Source organism: Lagenorhynchus albirostris, chromosome 3, assembly GCF_949774975.1.
Source record: "Lagenorhynchus albirostris chromosome 3, mLagAlb1.1, whole genome shotgun sequence".
In the NCBI taxonomy this organism is placed as follows: Eukaryota; Metazoa; Chordata; class Mammalia; order Artiodactyla; family Delphinidae; genus Lagenorhynchus; species Lagenorhynchus albirostris.
In genome coordinates, this window is record NC_083097.1 from 126,322,920 (window position 1) to 126,335,587 (window position 12,668).

Sequence of the window (12,668 nt, forward strand, 5' to 3'; positions counted from 1 at the left end):
TGATTTGCAGATACTGAAGAATCCTTGCATCCTTGGGATAAATCCCCTTGATCATGGTGTGTGATCCTTTTAATCTGTTGCCAGATTCGATTTGCTAGTATTCTGTTGAGTATTTTTGCATCTATGTTCATCAGTGATATTGGCCTTTAATTTTCTTTTTTTGTGGTATCTTTGCCAGGTGTTGGTATCAGGGTGATGGTGACCTCATAGAATGAGCTTGGGAGTATTCCTTCCTGTGTAATTTTTTGGAAGAGTTTCAGAAGGATAGGTGTTAACTCTTCTCTAAATGTTTGATAGAATTCACCTGTGAAGCCATCTGGTCATGGACTTTGGTTGGGAGTTTTTTAATCACTGTTTCAATTTCAGTACTTGTGATTGGTATGTTCATATTTTCTATTTCTTCCTGGTTCAGTCTTGGAAAGTTGTAGCTTTTTAAGAATTTTTCCATTTCTTCTAGGTTGTCCATTTTATTGGCCCATAGTTACCTGTAGCATTGTCTATGATCCTTTGTATTTCTGTCGTGTCCACTGTAACTTCTCCTTTTTCATTTCTAATTTTATTGATTTGAATTCTCCCTTTTTTTCCTGATGAGTATGGCAAAAGGTTTATCAATTTTGTTTATCTTTTTAAAGAACCAGCTTTTAGTTTCATTGATCTTTTCTATTGTTTTCTTTGTCTCTATTTCATTTATTTCTGCTCTGATCTTTATGGTTTCTTTTCTTCTACTAATTTTGGGTTTTCTTTGTTCTTCTTTCTCTAGTTGCTCTAGGTGTAAGGTTAGGTTGTTTATTAGCCTATTAATCTCTGAATAACCTTTATTCAGAGATTCTTCTTGTTTCCCGAGGTAAGATTGTATTGCTGAAAACGTCCCTCTTAGAACAGCTTTTGCTGCATCCCATAGGTTTTGGACTGTTGTATTTTCATTGTCACTTGTCTCTAGGTATTTTTTGATTTCCTCTTTGACTTCTTCAGAGATCCGTTGGTTGTTTAGTAACATATTGTTTAGCCTCCATGTGTTTGTGTTTTTTAAAGTTTTTTTTCCTGTTATGAATTTCTACTCTCATAGTGTTGTGGTCAGAAAAGATGCTTGATGTGATTTCAATTTTCTTAAATTTACCAAGGCTTGATTTGTGGCCCAACATGTGATCTATCCTGGAGAATGTTCCATGTGCACTTGAGAAGAAAGTGTATTCTGCTGCTTTCAGATGGAATGTCCTATAAATATCAGTTAAGTTCATCTGGTCTAAGGCTTGTGTTTCCTTGTAGATTTTCTGTCTGGATCATCTGTCCATTGGTGTGGGTTGTAAAGTCCCCTACTATTATTGTGTTACTGTTCATTTCCCCTTTTATGGCTGTTAGCATTTGCCTTATGTATTGAGGTGCTCCTTTGTTGGGTGCATATATATTTACAATTGTTGTATCTTCTTCTTGGATTGATCCCTTGATCATTATGTAGTGTCCTTCCTTGTCTCTTGTAAGAGTCTTTATTTTTTTTATTTTTATTTTTTTTTATTTTTTATTTTTGCAGTAGGCGGGGCCTCTCACTGTTGTGGCCTCTCCCGTTGCGGAGCACAGGCTCCAGACGCGCAGGCTCAGCGGCCATGGCTCACGGGCCCAGCCGCTCCGCGGGCATGCGGGATCTTCCCGGACCGGGGCACGAACCCGTGTCCCTTGCATCGGCAGGCGGACTCTCAACCACTGCGCCACCAGGGAAGCCCAAGAGTCTTTATTTTAAAGTCTATTTTGTTTGATATGAGTATTGCTACTCCAGCTTTCTTTTGATTTTCATTTGCATGGAATATCTTTCTGTCCCCTCACTTTCAGTCTGTCTGTGTCCCTGTGTCTGAAGTGGGTCTCTTGTAGACAACATATATATGGGTCTTGTTTTTGTATCCATTCAGCGAGCCCATGTCTTTTGGTTGAAGCATTTAATCCATTTAATTTAAGGTAATTATTGAAATGTATGTTCCTATTGCCATTTTGTTAATTGTTTTGGACTTGTTTTGGGAGGTCTTTTTTCTTCCCTTCCTCTTTTGTCCTCTTCTCTTGTGATTTGATGTCTATCTTTAGTGTTGTGTTTGGATTGCTTTTTCTTTTTTTGTGTGTGTGTCTGTTGTAGACTTTTGGTTTGCAGTTCCCATGAGGTTTTGATATAGCAGACTATATATGTACAAGATTGTTTTAAGTTGCTGGTCTCTTAATTTCCAGTGCATTTCCAATATCCTGCATTGGTACTCTCCTCTTCTCATGATTGCTGGTTTTGATATATTTGTGTGTGGATGATTTCCTACCTTTACATTATGTTGCCTTTACTGGTGAGCTTTCCTATTTGTAATTCTCCTGATTCTAGTTGTGGCCTTTTCTTTTCTGCCTAGAGAAGTTCCTTTAGGATTTGTTCTAAGGCTGGTTTGGTGGTGCTGAATTCACTTTGCTTTTACTTGTCTGTAAAGCTTTGATTTCTCCATCAAATCTGAACGAGAGCCTTGCTGGGTATTCTTGGTTGTAGGTTTTTCCCTTTTATCACTTTAAATATATCGTGCCACTCCCTTTTGGCCTGCAGAGTTTCTGCTGAAAAATCAGCTGATGACCTTTTGGGGATTCCCTTGTATGTTATTTGTTGCTTTTAATAATTTTTCTTTGTTTTTAATTTTTGTCAGTTTGATTAATATGTGTCTCGGCATGCTCCTCCTTGGGTTTATCTTGTATTGGACTCTGCATTTCCTGGACTTGAGTGACTGTTTCCTTCTCCTGTTAGGGAAGTTTTCTGCTATAATATCTTCATATATTTCCTCAGGCCCTTTCTCTCTCTCTTCTCCTTCTGGGACCCCTATAATGCAAATGTTGGTGCATTTAATGTTGTTCCAGAAGTCTCTGAGACTGTCCTCATTTCTTTTCATTCTTCTTTCCTTATTCTTTTCTGTGGCAGTGATTTCCACCATTCTGTCTTCCAGCTCACTGATTCATTCTTCTGCTTCAGTTATTCTGCTGTTGATTCCTTCTAGTGTATTTTTCATTCCAGTTATTGTATTCTTCATCTCTGCTTGTTCTTTAAATCTCTAGCTCTTTGTTAAACATCTTGTTTATCTTCACAATCTGTGCTTCTATTCTTTTTCCGAGATCTTGGATCATCTTTACTATCATTACTCTAAATTCTTCTTCAGGTAGGTTGCCTGTCTCCATTTCATTTAATTGTTCTTGTGGGTTTTTATCTTGTTCCTTCATCTGGAATGAGTTTATTTTTTATTTTTGAGCCTTAAGGGTTGAGGTTGAAGGCTCAGGGTTGCCTGGTTCATACTTGCCCTCCTCTTGGGGGCTTTCCCAAGGTCCTCACAAGCTGCCCCTTGGGACTGGGCAGAAGGGAACAGCCTCTGAGTAGTCATCTGTAGTGAGCATTCCCTCGAGTTGCCTTTTGCGTGGGCCACAGTGAGGACAGCCTCTCTTGAGTTCTAGGCAAACCCTATTAGTCTGCAGTTCTGGGAGGAAAGTCTGCAGCATAGCTCCAAAGCCAAATAAGAGCAACACTTGGTTGTCTGTGTGTATTTTTATATTCTTAACCCTTAGCATATCAAATGTAGTTGTAGTGATATACACAAGACAGGGTTAAACATCTTGTACATATACAAAGAGCATCTACAAGTCAATAAGTAAAAGACAAATGACCCAGTAGAAAAATAGGAATAGGATCACAGCAGGCAAGTCAGAGCTAGAAGAAACCATTAGAATCATTGCCTCTGAACTGCATATTGCATAGACAGGCCCCAAGGGCCAGAGATGGGGAGTACTTAGCCAAAGTCACCCACTGAGTCAAGGCCATACTCAAATCCAGGGCCCTGGACTGGGGCTCTATCTGCCCCACACTGTAGCTCACGGAACCGCTCTAAGCAGCTCTCAGGTGGGCTGTGGCCGTGCACACCCGTCACCGGGCCTCATGGCAGGTGGGCCGGGCTGAGCTGCCTGTGCTCGGGCTGTAGGTACTGATGCTGAGGACGCGGGGGACGACCTGCTGCTGTCGTACGTGAAGGAGTTTTGGTGGTTCCCCCACATGTGGAGCCACATGCAGCCCCACCTTTTCCACAACCAGTCCGTACTGGCTGAGCAGATGGCCCTGAACAAGAAGTTCGCTGTCGTGAGTAAGATTCCCTACAGGGCAGAGCCGGGAGGGCTCGGGGCGGGGTTGGGGGTCAGAACTACTGGCCTTGTGCTGCTTCTGCAGTTCGTCTGACAGCTGTTTATTAACATCTTTATAGCTGCTGTCTCGTTGAAGCCTCACAGGGATCCCAAGAGGCTGGTATCTCAATAGCCTCATTTTAAACAAGAAACTGGAGCTCTGGGAGGCCATACCAGCTAATAAGAGGTCCGTGCAGGACTTAAACCCAGGCCTGTTTGCTTCCTGAGCCCAAGCTCTCATCTTCAGGCTAGAGTGGGTACCCCAGAAGGCTGGAGGAGATGCCCAGCAAGGAGGGGATGAAGCCTGCTTGCTGGCTCAGCCTGAGCCACCAGCCAGTCAGAGGCCAAGAGAGGCAGGAACAGCACCCGTCCTTGTTCCTCACTCCTGGTGCTGGAGGAAGTGAATGCTGGGCCGAACTGGAGTCCCGGCTCGGCTGGTGCCTCTTTCCGAGACTCTGGGCCCTGAGCCTCAGCTTCCCCATCTGCACCTCAAGGGCTCAGACCCGCTGCTCTGCCGTTCTAGCCTCTGATTTTTCTCTGCAAAGGGGAGATAAAGCCCAGAGGGGAAGAAATCCTCTGCTCACCCTGCCCTGGCCCTCCTCTCCCCAGGAGCACGGCATTCCCACAGACATGGGGTACGCAGTGGCGCCCCACCACTCGGGCGTGTACCCTGTGCACGTGCAGCTGTACGAGGCCTGGAAGCAGGTGTGGAACATCCGCGTGACCAGCACGGAGGAGTACCCCCACCTGAAGCCAGCCCGCTACCGCCGCGGCTTCATCCACAACGGCATCATGGTGAGTGTGGCCCAGAGCCTGGGAGGCGGGTATGCACATGCTATCCTGGGAAGCATGAGTCTGGGGAGCTGGTTAGGGGTTTCAGGCCACTTTGTACTGTCCCCTCTGTCACCTGAGGCCCTCTATCCCAGGGAAGGAGGACTACCAGTCTGCCTCTTTCGTGAGCTACTCCTATGCTTTTGTGACAGGGGATCAGGAGATGAGCATTCTTTAATGGGCCTCTAGTGAGGCCCTGGGAAAGGCCTCTGTCTCATCCGTTTGTTGGCTTATGTAAAATGTGTGTCTGTCGCTTTTCTACACACTGGGAATACTGAAGTGCACAAAATCAAAAGTCCTCACCTTTGTAGACCTGACATTCTAGTGGCAGGAGACAGTGCATTCATAACTGTGTAAAGTATGCAATGGTCAGATGGCATAAATGCTGTGGAGAAAAATCAAGCAGGGAATGGAGACAGGGAGTACTGAGGAGAGGAGAAGCTTAAACAGGATGGTTAGGGAGAGCCTTCCTGGGAATGAGCCATGCTGCTACATGAGGAAGAGCATGCGTGGCAGAGAAAACAAGTGCAAAGGCCCTGAGGCAGGCTTGTGCTGCGTGGTTTTGAGGACCAACTAAGAGACAAGTATGGCTGGAAGGGAGCAAGTTGGGAGGAGGTGGTAGAAGATGAGGTCAGAGGGGTGATTGATGGACCAGATCATGCAGGGCAACATAAGGCCACTGGATGGACTTTAGCTTTTAGTCTGTGATGGGAGGGTTTTGAATGGAGTGCTCTTATGATCTAACTCATATTTTAAGAGGATTTCCATCATTCTGGCTGCTATGAGTTGCAAAGCCTGTAGGGGGCCAAGTGGGGAGCAGGGAGACCAGTTAGGAGGCCGCTGCAGTCTTCCCGTTGAGGCATAGTGGCTTGGACCAGGGTGCAATGCTGGGTCGTGATCACATTCTGGACATACTTAGAAGTTACAGCCAACAGGAATTGCTGATGACTTGGATATAGAGTATGGGAGAGAGAGGTAAGGCAAGGATGACTCCAGGTTTTTGGCCTCAGCCACTGGAGTGGCTAGACGGTTCTCATCAGTCCAGATGGGCAGTCATGGGAAGGCCAGATTCATGCCTGCATCCATCTATCCTCTGACCTCCCAGGCGTTCCTACTGACTCTGGGGATGAGGCGGTGACGAGACGGGTGAGTTCTCTGCCCTCCTGGATCGCATACTAAACAGCTAAACCAATGTACAACCGAGAGTGCTACGAGGCAGGTTGTAAAGCCAGGAGAGAAGTCACCGAGTGTGCTTGGGAGAGCTGCTCTAGAGAGGGGCAGGGACCCTCGCTGGGCACACAGTCCAAGTTTCCAGAAACATTCTCACTTGACTGTCCCTGTTAGTTTGGAGTCTGCTCATTTTGTACAGAGAAATATGAAAAGTGTTTACATATGTAAAATGGCAAGGGCCCCTGGGCTTACGTGGGGAGTGTCACAGGCTGCAGGTCTTTGGTGGAGAAGACCCCCAGGGGTTGGGGTGTGTGTGGTCACACAAGAGGCTGCCTTTCTGAGGTCCCCTTTCTGGTGACCCTGCTCGTCACCATCCGTGCCTGGAGAAGCCATAGCTCCTCTCTCCCGCCCCATCCTCAGGTCCTCCCGCGGCAGACCTGCGGCCTCTTCACACACACGATCTTCTACAACGAGTACCCAGGCGGCTCCAGCGAGCTGGACAAGATCATCAACGGGGGCGAGCTCTTCCTCACAGTGCTCCTCAACCCTGTGAGTGCGCCACAGCCCTTGGCTGGCGGTGAGGAGGGGCTGCCGGACAGTCGGACAGTCGGCTGCAGCCGAGGCAGGCCTTCCCAGGCCTGGGGGGAGGGGCAGGAGCAAGTGTGCAGCCAGGAGTTGGGAAACCTGCACTCTAGCCCTGGCTGTGTCCCCGCTCCTCTGCATGACCTTGGTGGAGAATCTGAGCAGTCTTTTGGTCCCTTTTATAATCTTGCACTTCCATACAATAGTGTTGGCACTTTTTTTAAATACATTTATTTATTTGTTTATTTATTTTTGGCTGCATTGGGTCTTTGTTGTTGCGCACGGGTTTTCTCTGATTGCAGTGAGCGGGGGCTACTCTTCGTTGCGGAGCATGGGCTCTAGGCACACGGGCTTCAGTAGTTGCAGCATGCAGGCTCAGTAGTTGTGGCTCACGGGCTCTAGAGCGCAGGCTCGGTAGTTGTGGCACACGGGCTTAGTTGCTCCGCGGCATGTGGGATCTTCCCGGACCAGGGATTGAACCCGTGTCCCCTGCATCGGCAGGCGGACTCTCAACCACTGCGCCACCAGGGAAGCCCCCCCTTTTTTTTTTAACTTGTTATTTTGTTTTTTTTTTAATTTTTGAATTTAATGAATTGATTTTTTTTATACAGCAGGTACTTATTAGTCTGCACCACCAGGGAAGTCCATTAGTGTTGGCATTTTTGTCTGTTCTTTTTCCAATCTTTGTGTTTGTGTATAAATATATAAATATTGTATAAATATACGTAGTAAACTGAATCTGTTAAGCTATATATCAAACTACATATCTACATAGATGGATAGTTTAAAATGCACTATATATATAGTTCAGCTGAAAGTTCAGCTGAACTTTCTGGGTCTCTCTTTCCTTATCTGTGAAATGGAAATAATCATCCATGCTTTAATAATATTAGAGAGATATCAAGTGGTGGTGTTATCAGCTTTATGGGGTAACCGTGTACCCCTTATCTTCCATGTACCCCCTCACCCTCCTGCCAAAAAAGTAGAAAAGAGCACCCATATGACTGCACAGGAGGTCAGCTTCCCCCTTCAGGTGTCAGACCAGATTCACCTGGCTGTACCTAGCCCAAGCTCACACGGTGAGTTTATTGACGGCCCCGGTGAACCTTGGACTGGTCATTGAGCGCGGCCCTACAAGCTCAAGCAAGACCAGAGGGTCAGAAGTGGGGGTGAAGGTAGTGAAAGGGGCTCAGAGGCTGACTGGCCCCGCCTCGCATCTTCCCTCCCTGGAGCAGATTAGCATCTTCATGACGCACCTGTCCAACTACGGGAACGACCGCCTGGGCCTGTACACCTTCAAGCACCTGGTGCGTTTCCTGCACTCTTGGACCAACCTCCGGCTGCAGACACTGCCCCCGGTGCAGCTGGCCCAGAAGTACTTCCAGATCTTCTCTGAGGAGAAGGACCCGCTCTGGCAGGTGGGTGGGATGGGTGGCCTGGGTGCCTCATTGCAGGGATGGAAGGCCTACCACCCACGGGCATGCACCCCAGGTATGGTCTCAGGGACTCAGTCCTCAGGCCCTCATGCTCTCTCAAGTGTAAACTCAGGGGCACACTTGCTCACCAGCGTGGGCATGCTTGCTTGTTCTTGTGCACACTAGACCTTCCATGCAGACCTGTGTGCATGCATACTCACCTCTGAAAAACAGCACCACAGAACTGTAGGTGAACACAGTGTACACAAGTGTGGAAAGCAGCTGCCCTGCCTGGCATGTACCTTCTCACTCCAGCAGGCTCTGAGCATGGGAAAGGGGACTGATCAGAGGGCTTGGGGGACAGTTCTTGGGGAAGTTGCCCCAGGGCGCTGTAAAAAACTGGAAGCAGAAGCTGGAATTGATGGTCTCAGGGGTCCACAAACCATGGCTTGTGAGCCAGTCTGGCCTGCAGTCTGTTTTTGTAAATAAAGTTTTATTGGAACATGGCCACACTCATTCTTGTACGTACCATCTGTGGCTGCTTTCAAGCTACAACAGCAGAGCTGAGTAGTTGCAACAGACCGGATAGTACCCAAGCCTAAAATACAATATTTACTAAACATTTCAAAAGATTTACTAAACTTTATAGAGAAAGTTTGCTGACCTCTTGCTGAACTTTTAAATTCAACAATAGGAGCTCGTGAGCCAAGTGTTGTGCTGTGCATTTTACTAGGCTATGTCTGGGAGCGTGAGACTGACTAGAAATGGTCGCTGCCTGCCAGCCGTTCAGTGTCCCGAGATGGGGATGTGACAAGGGCACATGCAGTTACACTTGTCATTCAGGGCTGTAAGAGCCACATATCCATGTGCAGTGGGAGTCCAGTGTCCATTCTTGGGCACCCCTGACATCTCTTCCCCTGTTGTTTTAGGATCCCTGTGAAGACAAACGCCATAAAGACATCTGGTCCAAGGAGAAGACGTGTGACCGCTTCCCAAAGCTCCTCATCATTGGCCCCCAGAAAACAGGCAGGTCTCTCCATTCTTGACCAGCCTCCCCCAGTGCCTGCTCTCTCAGCCACAGGATTCTGGGGGCCACCATGCCCTAGTCCCACTCCCCAGTAATCTGCCCCCTCTTTCCCAGGAAGTGAGAGTGAAGCTGGGGTGAACATGAATTGCCCATCAGTGTGGAGGTGGGAAGAGGATAGAGGATGGGCATTGGATTCTCCTATCTGTCCTGAACCACAGCCTCAGGGAGCTCTCCCTGTGTCCTGCTGGGAGTCTCAGAGTAAAATCAGAGAAGCCCAGATCGGCTACTCTGCATGTTGGAGCAGTGCCAGGCAAAACTGGTTCAGAGCAAAGAAGACTGTGATCAATTAGTCACGTCTGCCAGAGGTACAGGAGGGAGCAGAGAAGAGATGGTTGCTAAGTATTTACCATGTGCACTATATGGCATGGACGGGTACTCCCATGTTACAGACAAAACACTCAAGGCTCAGAGAAGTTAAGTGATTTCCCTAACACATTTAGTTAGGAAATGGCAGATCCAGGTCTGGAACCCTGGTCTCTGTGACCCCAAAACTTATACTCTTGATCACCAAACTCTGTAGTCTCCACCTCTTCTGGAACCTCTCATTATAGCATATTAACTGTAGACTCACATGTAGGAAAGGAATGAACTCTCTAAAGGAGGGGGTCGGTCCTGTACTGTCAATTAGGGGAGGGAGTATGAGTGAAGGAAGGGTACCCAAAGAGGAGGCATCTGAGCCAGATTTCTTAGCCCTTCAAGAATTTCATATCAGCACACTGGAGAGTCTGGAACTCCCTTGTCCTTGAGTTCCTCCCAAGTGCCAGAGAGCACAGAGGCCCAGAGCCAGAGGGACCAGCAGAAACCGTCTAATTCCTGGATTATGAGGAGACAGTAATCCAGTGGACATGACTGCTGGAGTACAGTGGTGAGAGGATTCTGAGGCCAAGTCTTTGTTTAGTGATGAAGAATGCTGTGATGGTTTAGTGATGTCTGCAGTGGATGCAGGCGTTGGCGCGCCCACGTTCAAGCCATGTATTTGTCCATCCTGAGTTTAGTATGATTCCTTCATGGTAGAGATGAGGAAACTAAACCCAGAGAAGGGAAGGGACTTTTCCAGTATCTCCCAGTGAGTAATGGAGAGCCAGGACCAGAACCCAGAATTTCAGACTCCATCTTTGTGTTGGCGTGCTGGGCCCAGGTCTCACCTACCTTCCCCCCCCGCAGGCACCACGGCCCTCTACCTGTTCCTGGGCATGCACCCCGACCTCAGCAGCAACTACCCCAGCTCTGAGACCTTTGAGGAGATCCAGTTTTTTAATGGCCACAACTATCACAAAGGCATCGACTGGTGAGTGGGCCTTTCTGTCAACAGTGGGATGGGATGGTCACCATGGAGTTTGCCCAGGAGGAGGCCTGCTGTGACCACAGCAGGAAGCAGCTGGCGCTCGCTTACACACAGCTAGTTCCTGTAAACAGGGACAAAACACGGTGACCCTTGAGTCATGATGCTGGGGCCTGGCCACAGATGGGATAGTTGATGAGGAAGCCCTTTGCCCCTTTACATTATTGCCTGGGCTCTGAGAATACTAGAAATCAAAGTCCAGCCCCTCCCTCGCCTGCACAGAAACACCCTGAGTCCCAGAGGAGAAGAGGAACATGCCCGAGGTCCCGAGAGCTGGGGCTGAAATCCAAGGGTTCTGACCCGAAGGCTGGCCCTTCCCACTGTGGATGGCTGACTGTGGAGCAGGAGGTGTTCTTGTGAGCCCTCCCGAGGTGGCTTTCTAGCCTTCAGGGAGTCTCCTGGGGAGGTGGTTGAAATTGCAGATTCTCACCAGAACCTGTCACCAGCGGTTGTAACACATGTATTACTCTTGTTTATTATTTTTATGTCAGTGATTTACCTGAGTAGAGAGATCATGGGCATTCTTCTGTTTGTGTTGTGGTATTTTTCTGTGTGTATTTCCATCAGTCTCTTTCTAGCTGTCTTTCAATTAACCAATCATCTGTCTGTCAATCTACCTATTTCTCGCTCCAATATTGCCACAATCTCTTATCTAAAACCCACTGTAGCCAGATGCATTATTGAAAGTCATCTCTTTCCGGATTTAGAGAGACACAGTATATTTAACAGCACCTTCACCAAGGTCTGGGGCAGTGCCCATTAGCAAATACATTAATATATCTGTAGCAAAGTATGTCAATATTTATGCCAAGTAAGATTCATAAGTCCGGTTTTGCTGCCAAATGTCTTTGCTACAAACTTAGGAAAAAAGCTTCTTTCTCAGAGCTTTCTCCATTTAGATATAACAAACGATGGATCGTGGACGTAAAAATGCTATTTTGTAGAGAAAATTCAGAAATGTGAGAGAGCTAGCAGTTTCTCGGCTCCATTCTCAAGATTTTGATTTTGTTTGTAGGGGTGCAGAAATCTCACAAGCCCCCAGGTGATTCTGATTTCTGATAAAGGGGTCCCTGGGACCACCTAAGAGAAACCCTATCTCACAGGATAGAGTAGGGATCCTACGTCCTTAACTGGGGTAGGCTTTGTGGGGTTTGGTTCCCTCAAACCTCTGAAGTTGTACCTCTATTTTGCCTCAGTAGGTGCTCCTGGGAGGGTCTGGAGTGTTCACTTAGTTTTCTGAGGGCCCCTCAACCTACAGGTGATCTCAAAGGACTGGTGTGGACAGTCACTCTGGGTGTGATGTGGGAGGTTCATCTGGGAAGCTATCAGGTTCACCCGTATGAGGCCGGGGAGGGGGTATGGGTGGCAGGAGGTGAACCCCGTCCCCGCCTTGTCTCCTGGTCCACAGTAGCAGCTTAGAAAGCACCATCAGAGGTCAGTCTGGAGGCAGCAGAGGGCGTCCCTCCCCTCAGTGTTGGCGTCCCCGGCTCAGAGGCATCCCCGCTTGCCCCCTAGCGGCAGTGAGAGTTAGGGCCCTGCCAGTTTCACTCTGGGACCATCCCATTTAGGATGGAAAGATGCAGCCCTCTTCCCATACCCTGCCACCCATACCACACCCACAAGTCTTCACATCCTCCTGACCCCAGAGTCTCCCCGAAAAAGGAATGAATTCATAAAAGGGAGACTGCCAAGTGACCACTCCGTCTAGGACCCCTGCCAGAAGTGAGTCCTTGTTTGACTGAGAGCCATGTGCCTGCTTGCTTTCTCAAGTTCCACCCCCGGCCACCGCGGCCCTCCCAGCTGCATCCCTCAGGCCCCTTCATCCTGGGTCTTGCCTGCGAGCCCTGCTCTCTGGGCTTCCTGCAGGTACATGGAGTTCTTCCCTATCCCCTCCAACACCACCTCTGACTTCTACTTTGAGAAAAGCGCCAACTACTTTGATTCGGAAGTGGCTCCCCGGCGGGCGGCTGCCCTGTTACCCAAGGCCAAGGTCTTGACCATCCTCATCAACCCAGCAGACCGAGCCTATTCCTGGTACCAGGTGAGCCGGGGTGGGGCCCTGGGTGGGGGTACG

At 48.2% G+C, this 12,668-nt stretch overlaps 1 protein-coding gene across 10 annotated transcripts in view; it reads left to right on the forward strand.

Moving 5' to 3' along the window:
• Positions 1-12,668, forward strand: part of NDST1 (N-deacetylase and N-sulfotransferase 1) — a 74,303-nt gene that overhangs the window by 44,811 nt on the left and 16,824 nt on the right. For 8 of the 10 annotated variants that reach the window (XR_009539639.1, XR_009539638.1, XM_060144026.1 and 5 more), the window contains 7 exons: positions 3,972-4,126; positions 4,777-4,962; positions 6,589-6,717; positions 7,986-8,168; positions 9,095-9,191; positions 10,417-10,540; positions 12,461-12,635. Coding sequence is in view for 8 of the 10 variants with exons in the window: in XM_060144026.1 (XP_060000009.1) it covers positions 3,972-4,126; positions 4,777-4,962; positions 6,589-6,717; positions 7,986-8,168; positions 9,095-9,191; positions 10,417-10,540; positions 12,461-12,635 (1,049 nt within the window). In the remaining 2 variants the exon portion in view is untranslated. The remainder of the gene's footprint in view (positions 1-3,971; positions 4,127-4,776; positions 4,963-6,588; positions 6,718-7,985; positions 8,169-9,094; positions 9,192-10,416; positions 10,541-12,460; positions 12,636-12,668) is intronic. The other 2 variants (XM_060144025.1, XM_060144024.1) reach the window with 2 other exon arrangements.